Below are 16,958 nucleotides of genomic sequence, written 5' to 3'. Positions count from 1 at the left end.
TCTAATAAGATTCGAAGAAAATTTCTATGTAATGCATGTTACCAATTACTGTCCAACACAAAGTAGGTACGGTTAGCGCGGAGAGAGAAGTTTAGAAACCAGTCACAGTTGCTTTGACAAGTCATAAAGGACTTTGTTCTGGGATGTAATCATGGTGGATAATCATGATAATGGAGGGTTGCTGTTTATGTTTGTTGAACTTGTGTGTTAGAGGTCTCTAATGTCACATATGTATATTTACTCTTATAATTCTGCCTCTAAACCCCAGGATTACCCCGAATTCAATGCCACACGGTGTGTGGTGCCATACGGCGACTGGAAAATGTGAGCTGCGTAAACATCCGCGAAGTCCACCAGAAGTCCGCACACACGGCCTGGCGCGGAGGTACAAGCACAGTACAGCCAGCACGCAGCCAAGAGCGCTGCCGGCCGGAGATCTTGGGTAGGTGGGCGTAACGGAGTACCCGCTCCACAGCGAGAAGAAAATTACGCCGGATTGGGATGATAAAAACATGGTTATCTGGCACTACTTACCTGATTGACTCCTTTTGATGAATCGGATGGACGAAGCGGAGACTTCGCTTCCTTGTCCTCGATTTGCTTTTTCATCTTCTTAAACATGGTGGCAGATTTTTACATACACTACTTGCACGAGAAAAGCTTCGTCAAAAGTTACACGTAGATGTGTAGGTCGCCATGTTAAACATACAGAGTGGTAGCCGATTTTGAAATATTGCATAGGCGCGTTGTAGAGGGAGGCGATACTGACGGCGTCAGAAAGGATACCAGTCTCAGTGCCGCATCAACCCAACATTTTGACAGAAAAAAAAAAAAAAAAAATCACATGATAATTTTGTGATACTGCATAGTGCACATGCCTACGTATACTATCAACATGTTCCTATTTTCGGCACAAAAGAACACTAAAATTCAACTTTCTCATGCATATGAGGCCTAAAGCAGACATGGAAAAATATAAGCTTCCATTGGGGAAAACAATAGTTGGAGAATTTTCCCTTGTGATATACTGAGTAAATAGGATATATTAGGTGGGTTCGATGCTTGGATGCAAAAATATTTCAGTCCAAGGTAAGGCCTAGTACTATAGTATAAGAGATTACGATTCTGTTCCGAAGTTATTCACTTTTTATTTTTGGAGGAAACAATGTGTCGTCTTTCCTGGGTGAAGAAGGCTACAAAATCTATGATGTGACATCTAGGGAACCTACAAATTTAATGAAGAGGATTCCATATAATTCAAAATTTCCTGAAAAAGTGAATATAACGAAGTAAATATATTTACTTTTATGCACTTTTTAGGAAATTTCGAATTCCCTATGTCATAGGTGTAATATGTAATGAAAATTGTTGCAATTTTAGAACTATTCAATTCAATTCAATTCAATCATAGTTTATTTCCAATCAACGAAAACAAAACATAGTACAAATAAGTATACAAACATGTCATGAAATAATATTGTTAAAACATTTGCAAAAGATTCATGTAGTATCCGAGAAAAATTATATAACAACATATATTTATTTATATATATATATATATATATATATATATATATATACAATAATCAGGAGGAACAATGCATATATACTTCGTGGGCGTGCGGAAAATAGATTCGTTTATGGAAAATAGTGATCCACTAAAAAGCAAAGCTTGTGGGACGTGGATCGCAAGATAAATAATGAGTAAATAATATATTATTCGAGGGTTTTTTATAACTATTGTATTTAATATAAATTAATTAAGTCATTTGTAAAGATATAAATGTAGTTATATTGAGATACGCAGGTCGGAAAAAATAACTAGCTATAAAAAACTAGCTATAAAAATCTAGCTATAATGAGTATCATATTCGTATATATATATATATATATATATATATATATATTATGTTTCATTATTGATGAAAAAGAATTGTAGATGATGCCATACAGAGAATAAATAAATCAAATCAAAATCAAATAAAATCGTATATTTTGTAGCTTCCTTACCCCGCAAAGACGACACATTGTTTTATCCAAACATCAAAAATGGGTAACGTCTGAACGATCCCGATTTTCCTTGTAACTCGCCCCTTCAGAGGCAGGAGGTAGCTATAGGCCTAGGTTTAAGCCTTACCATGCACGAGTTCGAAAGCATCAGTGAAAATTCGCCTGGAATGTGTACTTTTCATAAAATAAAAACTAATTTAGAGAATAATCTCCATGTTCTCTTTGTATGGATCTCTGTCACAATAAATGTGTCATAATCAATGTCCCACTGTTCTTCTAATCCAGTGATGACGACACACTGTAAAAACATCGGTGTTAGATTTAACACCATAGGTGTTAAATTTAACACCGATCAAGTGTTAATAGAGGACCACATCCACAGGCGTAGAAAATGCACTGTGATCCGGGTGTTGAAAAGTGTTCACCTGACACTTCGTGGTGTTAATTTGACACTGTACCTGGTGATATTTTGACACTGTACTGGTGTTAATTAAAAAATGACACCACATGGTGTTGATTTGATATTTGTTGGTGTTAATATCAATGGTTTAACACCCGTCCAGCTTCAATAAGAGACCACACCAGCTGGTGTTACTCTGGTGTAAATTTATTTTCACATTTTTTCAAAAATCTAGTATTTTAATGTAAAATTCTTGATCGTCTTGTTTAAATAAAAAATCAACAAGAAGTGCAGTTACTAAGAAACTCTTTAAAAAACAGTTTTATATTGGAAATGACACCCGGAGGTGTTAATTTAACACCATAAATGAGCCCCGAAAATTTAACACCAGCTCGGTGTTCACTATTTAACACCGGACTTTTTGCAGTGCACAATCTCATGAATTTAACGAAACCTTTAAAGGACAAGTCCACCTTCATATACATAAAGATTGAGAGAATTGGACAATCCGTTCAAAAGTTACAAATATTTCAAGTATCTGCGCAGTCACTGCTGGAAGAGAAGACTACTTCAGTGTATGATGTCACATGCGTACAACTATTATTATAAGGAAAATAAAAAGAGAATTTCACAAAACTTTACTTTTTGAATAAAGTGCACATTCCTTTGACTTGCTACTGACGTATGTTAAGGGTAATATTATTTCCCCTGCCTTCTGAAAGAGAGAAGTCGAGTGTTCTTCTGTTATGCGAGAAAAATGGAAATATGTTGACTTTTCTTTATTCTTTCTTTATATCGTTGTATTCATGTGACATCATAAGCTATAATGGTCTTTTCATCCAGCAGTGACTGCGCAGATACTTTGAATATTCATAACTTTTGAACGGATGTCTGATTTTCCTCAAACTCTCACTGATGCGTTCTACTAATATTGCTGCCTTCACTCAACCCACATGTCTATATGAAGCTGAACTTGTCCTTTAAAGATTCATAACTGCTGAACCGGAGGTTCTTCTAATAATCTGTATAGGCTCTATATTTACATGAGTGATTCACCGAAGTCACATTGTATGTTTTGGGTGAATTTCACTTTCATAATTAGATTTGTATAGAATATGTAAGAGATGAAAAGCGGAAAGACCTCCGCTTCGTTGAGTCAGCTGCACACATAATGGTCCGAAACACGACGGTACTTTTCATTATTGCACATTATGTGTTCGTGTTTGTTTGATTGTGTGTGTGTGTGTGGTGTGTGTGTGTGTGTCTGTCTGTCTGTCTGTGTCTGTCTATGTGTGTGTCTTATAGGCTTATAAGCCTATAAGTATGTCATGGGGGAGGGTTTGTCCATGGACACACCTCATAACTGCAAAAATACACAAAAATGTTGAACGGATAGGCCCTATGTGATTATGACTGAATAAATTGAAGACCTGAATATAAGAACGACCCAAGTCCAATTTTTGGTCAAATCTAGTTTAACAAGGGAAATTGTAGCTTATGCATGGACTCATCTTGTGTATAAATGATAAATCCTAATTAACCCCGGAAGTGCCTGAAATGAATGAGTTAAATCTTATATTGATGTAAGAATGAAGGACTTGAGTCATCCTTACATTCATATAATAGCGCCCTCTCTCATCCTTCTCTCATCTCTATAGCAGAATATCAGGTATATGAATCAAAGAACGACCCAAGTCCATATGAATCAAAGAACGACCCAAGTCTACCACACAAAATGGCCTCTCCACAATTAATGTAAATGTTAATTGTCATAATAATATGTGTTCTAATTTGTATATACAATGTTTCCTTCCCATCACAGTTAAATAGAATATTATTGGACAAATAAAAAAGATGTGAAGGTTTTTTTTAGTTTTCAATTCAATTCAATAGTTTATTTATTTCCATCATCACAAAAAAAAAGAAAAGAAAAAGTTGACATAATCCAAAGTGATACAATTTTTTTTTTCATTTAGTTTATATACTCTAAATGGTCTTCCATGGACTTGGGTCGTTCTTATATTCATATACTCAATTGTATACATTGTATAATGTATACATTACTACAAGATATAATAGGGTAAAATTCCTATTGACATTTTTATATTATACACACTCTTATTAAAATGACATGAAATTAGCTGACCATGCAGGACAAGTTTAGATGTTTGGACAGACAGGGACTGTGGAAGGTGTTTCAAAGGGCCTACTCGGGTGGAGGAGGCGGAGTATTGTGCCCGTGGTTAGTTAAGCAGTGGCCCTCCTCTTTCCACCATTTGATAAGAAGAATCCAACGTTTTGTTGTACATTGTTGTTGTTGTAATTATTATTGTTATTTATTATCATCAATATTATTGTTATTATTATCATCATTATCATTATCATCATCATCATCATCATCATCATTATCATGGTAAACCACGCATGTGAGACTTTCTACCCCCTCTATACCGCAATCCAACGTTAATTTTTATGTAAAGTCAAGAGATAAGGTCTCCACAAGCCTCTCAGCGGAGGACATTTCGATATGACAAAGACTGCCTCGACTCGAGCGGCTCTGAGACCAAAAATGAATTGCGCCCTCACCAAAAATGCGACGTCCGAGACGTCTCTGAAAACAAGGCGACAAGGAAGTCCCGGAGACGACGCGTCGTGACGTCTCCGAGACGTCTTCCAAGTCGCGAAGACGTCTCCGAGATCAGCTGGAGACTGGAAAGGTCTCAAGAAAAAAAAAAAATCGATCATAATAGATATGTATCACTATGAAAATTAATCCTAAATCACATCTTTTTTTAAATTCATTATGTCATTGTATGCTTTTTACAGTAAAACATTAAAATCCGATCAAAAATGTCATATCGGAGTGATGATTTTCAAGATTTTGAGTGATTTAACACCTACTTACAAACATTAATATTATATATTCTATTCCTCTAAACCCTACCAATTTCGGCACCGTATAGCCCCAGCCTTTCAAAATCTCGGACAAACTTTTGCAAACGTGCATTTCTCTACAGGGAGACAAACTGTAGCCTTCCGCATGCTGTCCGTGACTTCACGTCACTGAATGATTTTAACGGTCCCTTTCTGAATTAGGTTAATCTCAGTCATGTAAATTCACTTATTTGCTTGGATACAAAAGAAATTAATTTATTAATATAATGTATTTACACACCGCCAGAAAGTTTATATTGCCTTGAGATCTTGTACAATATTGATATCCAAATTTTTTATTTTCATAATAATGTAACCTTCTATTCTTTTTCTTTCTTACCTCTGTATAACTGGTCTCCATGGAAGACCAGCGGCACCAAAAAAAAGTGCAGCTGATTATGGGCTATCCAGCCGTTATCTTTGTCTAATCCTCTATTCTTTTTCGTATATTGACGAAGTGTCATACTATTCACAAAAGTTTGCTATTTATGTATGTTTCATTTTATGCATGTATCATTTTTCTTGCACCTTATGATGTCTTTTATTTCTGTATGTATGTTTATGACAGAAATAAAACAAACAAATAAGCATGTTCCCGATTCTCTTTCGACGCTATCTCCGGACGTCGAGATGTGTTCAGATGTCGCAGACCAGTGAGACTCGAGTCCTCACTGCGGGTATCCAAGCCAATGAGATACCTCAGTTACTTGAATAACTCTAACATCTTTCACTTTCAATAATTCACCACAAAACACATGTGTTACAAACACACACACACACACACACACACACACACACACACACACACACCACACACACCACACACACACACAAACACACACACACACACACACCCACTCACACACATACACACACTTTTTATGCTTTATTCGAATTTCGTTCAATTGCATGTCACAAAATTCCCTTTCACAGAAAACAAAAACAAAACATGCAAAGACTAACTGCATTATACACAACATTGTACAAAATAATGTCATTCTTATACTATCATAAAGACAAAATGCACACACACACACACACACACACACATACACATGCACACACACACACACTTGTACATATATGCAATACTCTCTGCATCCACAATATTTCTCACCAAGTGGTAAGCCCCTGTCACACATTCCCTTACGTTACGGACGCTCGCAGGTATCGACAGGGTTGCAAGCAGGCGTAACTGTCCGTAACTGATCCTTAGAAAAACGCAAAATTACGACGTCAAGCCTATCAAAATATGAAATTTGTCATCACGACGGATGCAAACTTACGCACGGGATCTTAAATACACGTTACTATCCTAAAGTGCACGTAACTGACCTTTGACGCCGAAATTCCGGTATAACTTTTACCTCCGGGAAGCGTTTTTTTTAAGACGGCACAGATTGGGGCATGGCGCGTGTTAAACCTATGGGAAAAATGTTGGGTTAGGGTTTTTGGTTATGGTTAGGGTTAGGGTTAGGGTTAGGGTTGGGGTTAGGGTTAGGGTTAGGGTTAGGGTTTGATGGTTATGGTTAGGATTAGGATTAGGGTTAGGTTTAGGGATAGGGTCCCCGATAAATTTTTAGTTTCCCCAATCTGTGCCGTCTAAAAAAAACACGCCTCCGGGAAGAGGTCTGAGGGAGTCCGCAGGAAAAAAAAAAAAAAAAACAGCAAAAAAAAAATAAACTTTTGTTTGTTTGTTTTTTCCTGCGCAACGTTGGAAGCAGAGCAGAGCATTATGTGACTGGGATGCAGATTATTGTCAAAGCATTGTTCTTCAGTGACCGGTGGCGCGTAAATGAGCCTGCTCATGAAATGGTACCCGCGACAGTTGACAGAATCATTATCTCTTTATACATTAAAATACAATATTCATGTAATATGCTATTCAATTCAAATGAATTTTATTTCCAATACCATATTTTGTTGATAAAAGTTCAAGTGTAAAAAGTATAATGTATTATAGAAAATATATATATTTTTATTCACAATCACGTAAAATTATTTTGTACCTCAGTGAGTACTTTCGCCTCCTAAGAGGTGACTTTCTCGGACTTCGTCGTAGACGGCGGTATGACGCTTGACGTCAGAGAGAATGGTATCATAATTATGCATGTGTGGATTGTCCCGAGTCTCTGTTCATTGTGTTAGGGTTTAAATTGCTGATGTGAATTGCCTCCCTTATCTATCTTGATGGGCGATGATCTTCTCTGGCAAAAGTACTGCTCTCGTTCAATTAGATGGCTATTGATAGCAACATGATCACCAATGGCTGTCTATCGTTCGATATCGTGTTCAATACAACATATTTCCAATTTGATGGGATGATCTGTCGACAGAAGTTTGGTACAGCCACGGGCAGCTCGGTATTGCCTAATTTCTATTATATTATACTATATTCATGCCAGAGAATACCACCCCCATCAAGATGGATAAGGGAGGTATTTCACACGTATATGATGATCCCACTCTCTCACGGCCAGCGTCATACCGCCATCTATACAACGCAGTCTGAAGAAGCCACTAGGCGGAGGCCAAAGTACTCACTAATGTACATAATAATATTTACGTGATTGTGAAATGAGAACACATTTCTACGAAATCACCAATCAGATGAACCTTATCCAGGAGTACAACGTACTATAACAACATAATACATTCTTATATATGTGAAACCAATGTTTGTAGTAATTGTGTTTTTCGAAGAGAGAGGCCCACGTTAAAGGCAAGCTTGTGAAGCTTGTGAGCTTGTGGTCCACCCAAAAAATCAAAAAATCATATCAAAATAAAAAAGATACAAAAATAAAATATACAGGAACAAAAACACAAACACAGGCACAAGACGCTCACAGTAAACAAAGACGTAGGACAAACAGCAAGCGACAATGGGAAGGGGAAGTGAGAGAGAGAAGGAAGGGAATGAAAAGAAAGAAAGAAGGAAAGAAAGAAGGAAGGAAGGAAGGAAGGAAGGAAGAAAGGAAGGAAGGACTACTAAGAGGTAGCAGCTTACGGCGTCCTCAGCACATGAAGGACTATTGCCAGACATTATCCATTGGCATAAACAAAGTAATCAACATAAAAGAACAAATGCATAATGAGACTTAAAATATGTTGTTCCATGTTATCTAAATACCAACCAAAACTGTCTCTAATCAATATTGGTTCCTAAAGCTCGGTTCTGTATAAAACAAACAGTATTCCGGGCGAAGATGATGTAGAGCAAAAGTAAATGAAATTCATTGGATTTTCTGGTCGGATACATATGAAAATTTACATGTCTACAAACCACATCACTAAATACTTCATGCAACTATTTTTTTCTAAAATCAAACATAAAGCGTCCTAACTGATATGAATTCAAGTCCTCAACATTAAGATTTTTTACTATTCAAAAGCAATTCGTCTCTGTGGCTTCATGAACCTTGTAAGTCATTTTTTTTTTACATTTCCAATAAGTAATCAAGGAAAGTATTATACAATGCATTAACGTAACATATTTGTAATATTTTTTCAAATAACAAAGTACATGTGATCACGAGTAACAACAAAGCATTTTAAGGTATATCTATACGCATAATACAAGGATGGGTATGGAAATAGAGGGTCCTACAAAAAGCAAAACTTGTACTGTTTAGGACTCTCGGAAAATACATAAGACAACGAATAATGACTTAATGAAACTACAAATATATATAAAAACAAAATCAAGGAAACCAATGTCAACTGACATAAATTCAAGTTAGGCAAAAAGAAGAAAAAAAGTAGACGAAAAAAGAAACTACAAGACGTACCCTCATGGACACAAGAAGACTGGATTTCTTGATGTAAGAAAAATTATAAGACGCACACTGGATTGATATTGAGAAGAATTGGGTACAAAAGAATGCAGAAGAGCAGACATATAAAAAGGAGAGAATAGACACTGTGAAGCAGTACCTCCATTAGGGCGCCAATCAACAACCACGTGACAGGGAGGCGCCACGCTTCATACAGACTGCATGATTATATACAATGAAACACAATCATCACCTGTGCATTGCACTTGGGTGTCACAAATAGCATACATACAGCTTTACACAGTTTACACAGTACAAGACAGTCATGGGCAATTCAATCCATGGGGAAATTACTGACTGGCATCACAAGGAATTTACACAGTGTAACAAGGTCATAGGCATTTCAATCCATGGGGCGATCACAAAGCTGAAAATCACACGGAATTTGCATTATTCGTACGTGTACAACAATGAGCTTTTAGAATATTGAATAAACTCTTTTAAAATCTTACCTCATTTACACCTTTTTAACATTTTTTTTTAAAAATCTGTATTCTGGCATCAAATGTTTCACGTGCAGGTGAAGGAAGGAAAAATAAAACTGAATTAAGTAAATTAAGAATTAAAGTAGGGAAATGTAGGCCTCCCAATATTAGGCAGAGAAACATAATAAAATTATTATTAAGTCAGCTTTAAAGAGCAGCCGTTGGGTTCACCACACCATCTGAGTACAACATTAGTTTCTATGTGTGTATAAAAAAGAAGACTTCATGTCTTGCGATATTAGGGAGAGACTCGTTCAGTTTGAATGAATAACAGCACAGGTATAATAATTGTCGAATGAAATTCACCTTAGCAAGCGATATATGATTCTCAAAAATAATGATATCTGCCGCTAGAGAACTAAAGCTCTACAGTATAAATTACATACAGGTTGTGTACTCTGCCTGTATACGCATAGCTATTGACATACAAACATATTTAAAGTCTCGGTCATCAATGGTACAGTACACATAACATTGCCGCCAGGTTTACACCTTGTCTTTCATTCACTTTCTCTCTCGCTGTCTCTCTCTCTCTCTCTCTCTCTCTTTCTCCCTCTCTCTGCGCATTAACATGATAATTTGCTTAAACGAATGACCGATATAACGACACTAACGTAATAACATGAATGACACGTGAAAAGCATTTTTACTGTGACAGTAACAAATACAATGTCATTTTGTATCAAATATTGATGAGTATTTCCCATGCAAGTATAAACCATAGTTCAGATATGATGGAAATACAAGACTATGTAAAACATTGGTGGGGAAGAAATACTTACTTCATTTCTAACATGAAAAAAAAAATGGAAAAAATGATGATAACCATGATAGTAGTAAAACTGTAGTGATGACAGCATAATATGAATGAGTAGAAAGTAACAGATTAAATATGCACAAAATGCATCCGTCAAACAAGTGTGAGTAAATATTGTGAGAAGGGATAAGAGGAGACTTTGTGACGTCATCCTAAAAAGTGCAGGACTTCCTATGATGTCTCTTCAGTAACTTTCATTCGTTTTGTTAACCTTTTCAGTGTCAATGAGTCAACTGTGCACAAATGTTGCACACAAACCTATGAACAGGTAAGTAATGTGGGATGCAGAGTTAATATGAGGGAATAGAAAGATCGTTTGTAGTAGATGGATAGGGGTGCTTTTCACATTTTCATGCGGATCCAGCATTGCGACCATTACTTTGAATATCATAGAGCAATTCCGCACCAGTTTGTTTGAAAGTTTACTTTGAAAAGAAAGAGTAACATTTGTTTAATACAATAATGAAAATTTGATCAAAATTGGACTAAAATGAGAAAAGTACTGACATTTTTTAAAGTTCAGCAAATTTTCACTAACCAGTAATTGAATAGCTGATATGAATACGCAAATATGGCGTTGATGACGTAATCGCCTGACATCTTGCAATCATCTTTTTTTTTTTTTTTTTGGTTCAAACGCAATTGCGTTCCAGTCTCAAATCCTAATATATCTGTATGATCATTATTTTGAAGTTTTCATCCAGGAGTAAAATTAAGTTTTACACTTTCAGAGCAGAAAAATCTGATTCTCGTTAGTGTTTTAGACACCATCAAATTGTGAGATGCTGACACCACCAGTACATTTATTTGCGTATTAAAGTCAACTGATAAAAACCGTTTGGCAATTTGGCAAAGATAATAGCTAAACTTCACAATTTCGTGACTTCCCCAGTTTTTGTCAGATTTTGATCAAATTTTCACTGCTGTGCTTATGAAATATCACTCTCTTTTCAGGTGACTTTCACTTGTATCGAAATTGGTTAAAGCTTGTAGGACTGGTTTCGCCCTGCACGTTTGATCTCAACACAATGCCGTCCGTTCTTCTCGAGGTGAGAACAATAATGTCATGTTTAGTTCTGGTGGGAAACTACATCTGCAAGGCAGGTGAATCGATCGGACCTTGACGTATCACGACGTGAAACGGAAAATAATAGACTATGATCATGGAGTGGAGTACTCACATGATAATTTGATCAACACCAGATGAATGTTTTGTGACCTGAATAGACAAATACCTAAAGCAGGAACAACATCTCGTAACAAAAGAGATATGCCTGGATAAAGCCCGGAAGCTTAATTTACTTTAGAACTCGGTCCAGAAAAAAAAGTGTCATTACAAATAGAGAGTAAAAAGTTTCGCAGGTGGGAAATATAACGTATTACGTATAGGGCTTCTAGCATGACTTGTAACCGTGAAACTGGTTATACACTGTCTAGCAATACAAGCGGTAACAGTTGTATACTATCGTGAGAATTTCGAATGCCATTGGAAAATGCATCAGAAAGAACGGTTAAGATTCTTTTATTCTTGCTGTCCAGAAATCTGAAAAGAAAGAATGAACCAAATTTAAGACACTTTTGTCTTGCCTTTGTCTTTACATGCAGGTCAGACTGTTCACTCACACCTGTCTCATAGGTACTTGATCTCTACCTCCGTGTCAGTATATGGGGATATGAAGAGTTGGGATACATTACAGGATTACAACGTAATCGGGACCCAAGAATCATTAAAAAAAAAGCTTGCTGAATCTAAATAAATCAACTGAAGAATTTATACTAATGTATTTGAAAGGCATTATTTACCATTTTCAAATGAAACAGAAACCCAGCTTAAGAGCTTCGAAATAGTTCTAAGATGTGAGTTAGGGATAGAAACAACCAACGTATACGTTAGGTCAATATTCAAAATTCAAAATGTGTGCATAAGGTAGAAATGTATATATATATATTTTTTTTTTTCTGGAATGAACCGTCTATAGTTATGGTATATAGAGAAAAACAATAATATCTTCCTATATTTGAGGCTTTATACCTATCCATCTACATATATATATATATATATATATATATATATATATGTATATATATATATATATATATATAATGATATATATATATATATATATATATATATATAAAAAGAGAGAAATGGTAAACAGTATATTCAACCGGAGGATCTACTGAACTTCTAGGAGAGTGTTCACATATATTCACATGTATTCCCACATTTTGTGAGACCAAACGCCATCTAATGAAAGGAAGTCATTATATACTGGCTGAGGGAGCAAAACCATATTATGCTCCCATTCCGCTTCTTGATGAAGTTGTATCATTTTCTCAATCCATTTAAATGTCCTCTGAATTTATCAACTTTGCAGATATCAGGCTATCGTTTACAATGTAAACTTTTTCTTATAGACCATGACGTTTCTTCCATCACACAAAATGAGTTTGCCATCAGAGGTGATAATGAGCCCTGATGATAGAACATGCCAGTGTCTTTCATTTCTTGCATTTAATCCCTCCCATAGTGGCAGGGACAATTCTCTTACTCCCGCCTCACTGTCGTAAGACATACGATCAATGGAACATACATTGCTCTCTGCATCGTAGCATACAACATACGGGTCATCGGTCAAAGGATCAATAGCCACATTCAAGATTCTCTCACTATGTTTTATCTCCGTCTGATCTCCATGACGATCGATTACCAACAATGTGCCATCATTTGGCCTAGCTATGATCTTCCCGCAGGTCATAATTCCATGCATCCTGATATCCCCAGACTTGCACGTGATCACGCTCTCATTCTTTCCACTTTTCGAATCGATGACGTAGATATTAGACTGACCAACCTCACAAGCAAGGATCATACCATCCACATCGACTGCAACTTCTACACAGGAGTAGTCTGCCTGCGTGTGTCTTGGTATGTCCAGGTGTCTGAGGAGTTGCCACTGCCTGTCGTAAAGTGAGATGCACTTGGTCAAGACTGGTCCCGAACAGCTTTCCAGGCGCCACTTGCCACAGACTATCGTGTTGTCATCCAGTAGTGTACATGAAGCAATAAATGTTTCACTGTCGTTCTGTGGCGCTTTCTCCGTCTTTTTGGTTCGGACATTTATCACATATGTTTGCACGTTGTCACAGGACCAGTCTGAAATGACCACCTCCTCCTCGTTGATACATCCAACTATATTTGGGAATTTTACATCCTCTGGAATTTCAATTGAGTCGCTGAGTTCCCACTTCCCACCACACCAATCGACTCTCCCCTTGTAACCCTTGCCTTCTTTACTTTTCACAAATCGGACAGTTTTCACTTTGCTTGAGATGCCTTCAGGGTCCTCCTCCTCCTTCCTTTCATCAGCTGACCCAACGTCCTGGTTCAGTTTGCTTAAGAGATCTTTCCCTTCCTCGATTAGTCGTCTGTTACTGAGGAGAAGGGTATCAGTGTCACTCAAAACTCTTTTCATAGCGAGCTGACTCTTTGTAATTTGATGGTGACAATGTTCGAATTTTCTGATACACTCATTACGTATGTCTGTAAATGAGATCGATAGTTCTTCTTGTGTTTTGGCCATTTTCTCTCTGTTTGCCCTTGCTTTACTACGGCTCTGTAGCAATCGCTGTTCTTTTTTCTCATTAATGTTAGAAATTTCTTCTTCTGCTTGCTGTTTTATCATGTCTTCCTCTCGCCGCAAGTTGGCGTTCTCGCGACGAATAATCTCTTCGAAGAACAATCCTATTTCACTTTCCACTGACATCAAGTGATTAGTCGCATCAACTTCATGTTGCTTGGCATGCTGTTCACGGTTTCCCAGTTCAGCCATCTTTTTTGTTGCCCTGACAACCAGGTCTCTCAGAGCAGACTTTCTCTCAGTGACAATGTCATCCAAGTCGTGTAGGACACATGGCGGTTGGTGACGGACGGTTTGGCAGGACTGGCAGATTCCAAGATCATGAGAATCGCAATAGAATTCGATGGCTTTTGCGTGTTTTTCACAAAACCATTTCTTGTCTTCCTTTCCAGTCTTGATTGCGAAGTCTTTCTTTTCTACGCATCCATCACATAGCATTTGTTTTTCTTTTACATTGTACATCGCTCCAGATTTTTTTCCACAGTCGACACATTTCTTGTCCTCCTTGAAGTTTGCTGCCATGGTAACGTCGAAGTGCTCACAGTCGTCTGGCGACACTAAAGGAACAGCAACAAAAATCACAGCGCTTCACAAAATACAATCGAAATGGCCGATATGGGTTTTTGAATTTGAATGATTTGACATGATTTTGTGAAGGACGATTAAATCTATTAATCATAGACCATAGAATAAGACTAGAGTGATGGTCTTGAAACACGGGAACTACAAGGGACACCCCTAGTGAAAAAAGACAAAACAAACAAACAACAAACAAAAACACAGAATAAGAGTCATCAGATCGGTCCGTAAGATGAAGACTCGAAAACACTCAAACTTTATTTAGATTCCAGAAGTTTATCCGTTAATTTTTTAGGCATTTCTGATTATATTTTAACGTCTAATCATAGGTTTTCGATCTACGCGTTTACTGAAGTATTCCTCGATATTCTTTTGTTCACAAACCGCGACAGAACCGAAGAGATGGTGTCGTCTGCATTTATGTTGACAGCGAATTGACATAAGTATAATGAGAGAACTGATTTGTCCTTCTCGAATGATTTCGTTGATACCATATTCGTAGCGGTGAAAAAGAAATCCCGATAGAAACATTATTTTGGGTGATGTTTACAAGGCCCCGGACACTGATTCTAGTGCATTTAACGACTTGCTTGAAATTTTTTCTCTAAAATAGCCAAAGAAACTTTATTTTGTTATATTGTTGGTGATTTTGATTATGATTTATTGAAATATTTCACACATCCCGCCACTATATTTCTGTAGCATAATGTAGGAAAATCGTTTTAGGCCTTTGATTACTATAGGCCAACGCGTTTAACTGAATATTCCTACACATGCATTGACAACTTATTTACAAATGTCATGGATAAACTTGTTATATACCTGGGGTTCTTTTCTCAGATATAACAGATCACCTATACAGATCTTTCATAGTAACAAAGTCACATTGTGCTCAAGATAGCCACTGCCCGAAAAGACATTCTAAATGGACCTTGAAAAAAAAAACGTGACTGATGATGATAGAATACATGAATTGTATTCTAACAAATGGTCATGTGTCGAAAACTGTAAAGACCCCATATTGCATATGAAACTTTTACAAATAAATTTGAGTCCATGTCCAAACATACAGTAGAGTGCAATCAGGCATTTTTTTTTTTTTTTTTTTTTTTGGGGGGGGGGGGAAGAAATGCACTCGTAGAAAGCCATGGATGACAAAAGGGATTATGCCATCAATTGCACAAAAAGCGGAGATTATATCGTTATCATATCACTTCTCCTTCCTAAAGAGATGAATTATTGTACAAACGATATAGACATAGACTTAATCGACTTATTCCATTACGGAAGCAGGAGTATTACACACGTTTACTGGAACGAAACAAAAGTGATATTTGCAAAACTTGGAAAATTATTAATGACATTTTGGGTAGACAAAGCAATGCCTCAAGATTGCCTCAACGTATTCTGCAGGGTCATATATTAATAGAAGATGACAAATAATGATTGCTATCAAATGAAATCATTTTCTTTTTTACATCAATAAGTTCTCGTATTTCCAAAAATGTCAACAAATCTTCAAACCATTTTTTTACAGATTATCTGGGCAATCAAAAAAATAAATCAGTGTTCTTTTTTCCTACTGATAAAAATGAAATCGTCAAGCTGGAACAACGTTTAGAAAATGCTTCGTCTGCTGGACATGATGACATAAGTGCTGTATTTAGTTCGATTTTTTTTTTTTTTTGCATTTGCGAAACCTCTTTCTATTATATTCAATTTGTCGTTAACCACAGGTGTTGTACCAGATGCATTTAAGATAGCCAAATTTCCCAGTTTATAAGAATTTATATTTCTCTTTTACCTGTAAAATCCCTGTAAAATGTTCAATTCATTACTTATTTCCGTTCAATCATTCTCTTCATTAGAAATTTTCAAGAAACGCCTCCGGCTTCACCAGTCTATCTTTTGATTTAGTAATCATTTCGTATGATCACCACTTGTATTATGTCGTATTATGTTTTCATATGTTTTCGTTGTATTTTCCATTTACATGATGTTACTCGATATTATTTGTAATCCGTATTTGATTTTGTAACCTTTGTATATTTGTGAACGAACCCGCCCTCAAATAGCAGGGGTCAGGCTGAGGCGCATTCTTGTAATGACGGTGGCCCCAGTAACTCTAAGGGGTCAAACCTTTTGAACTTGTGGGGTTGATGACTAGCAGCTACCCTATAGTGCATTATGATCGGAAACTGTAAAGCACCTCTGTGTAACCGTCTCTGGGATTCCCCGCCTTGTGGGACAACAATCTGC

At 36.7% G+C, this 16,958-nt stretch overlaps 2 protein-coding genes across 2 annotated transcripts in view; both read right to left on the bottom strand.

The window, feature by feature from the left end:
* The window catches only part of LOC139716185 (uncharacterized), a 78,925-nt gene extending 78,281 nt beyond the window's left edge, over positions 1-644 (bottom strand). Inside the window, exon 1 of the mRNA XM_071627752.1 lies at positions 535-644. Within this exon, the coding sequence (XP_071483853.1) occupies positions 535-621 (87 nt within the window). The 5' untranslated portion in view covers positions 622-644. The remainder of the gene's footprint in view (positions 1-534) is intronic.
* Positions 645-12,720: 12,076 nt separating this feature from the next.
* On the bottom strand, positions 12,721-14,821 carry LOC139715441 (uncharacterized). Its single transcript, XM_071627017.1, has one exon. It carries the CDS (start codon positions 14,640-14,642, stop codon positions 12,873-12,875), a length of 1,770 nt encoding a protein of 589 aa, XP_071483118.1. The 5' UTR covers positions 14,643-14,821; the 3' UTR covers positions 12,721-12,872.
* Between the last annotated feature and the right edge of the window lie 2,137 nt (positions 14,822-16,958).

This window comes from Diadema antillarum, unplaced genomic scaffold (assembly GCF_040938485.1).
Source record: "Diadema antillarum isolate AM-2024a unplaced genomic scaffold, OU_Dant_1.0 scf00000006, whole genome shotgun sequence".
NCBI lineage: Eukaryota > Metazoa > Echinodermata > Echinoidea > Diadematoida > Diadematidae > Diadema > Diadema antillarum.
This window is presented reverse-complemented; position numbering and strand designations above follow the sequence as displayed.

Coding starts and splice junctions, on each gene's coding strand:
- LOC139715441 (XM_071627017.1), bottom strand. CDS start 14,642: ATGGCAGCAAACTTCAAGGAGGACAAGAAATGTGTCGACTGTGGAAAA.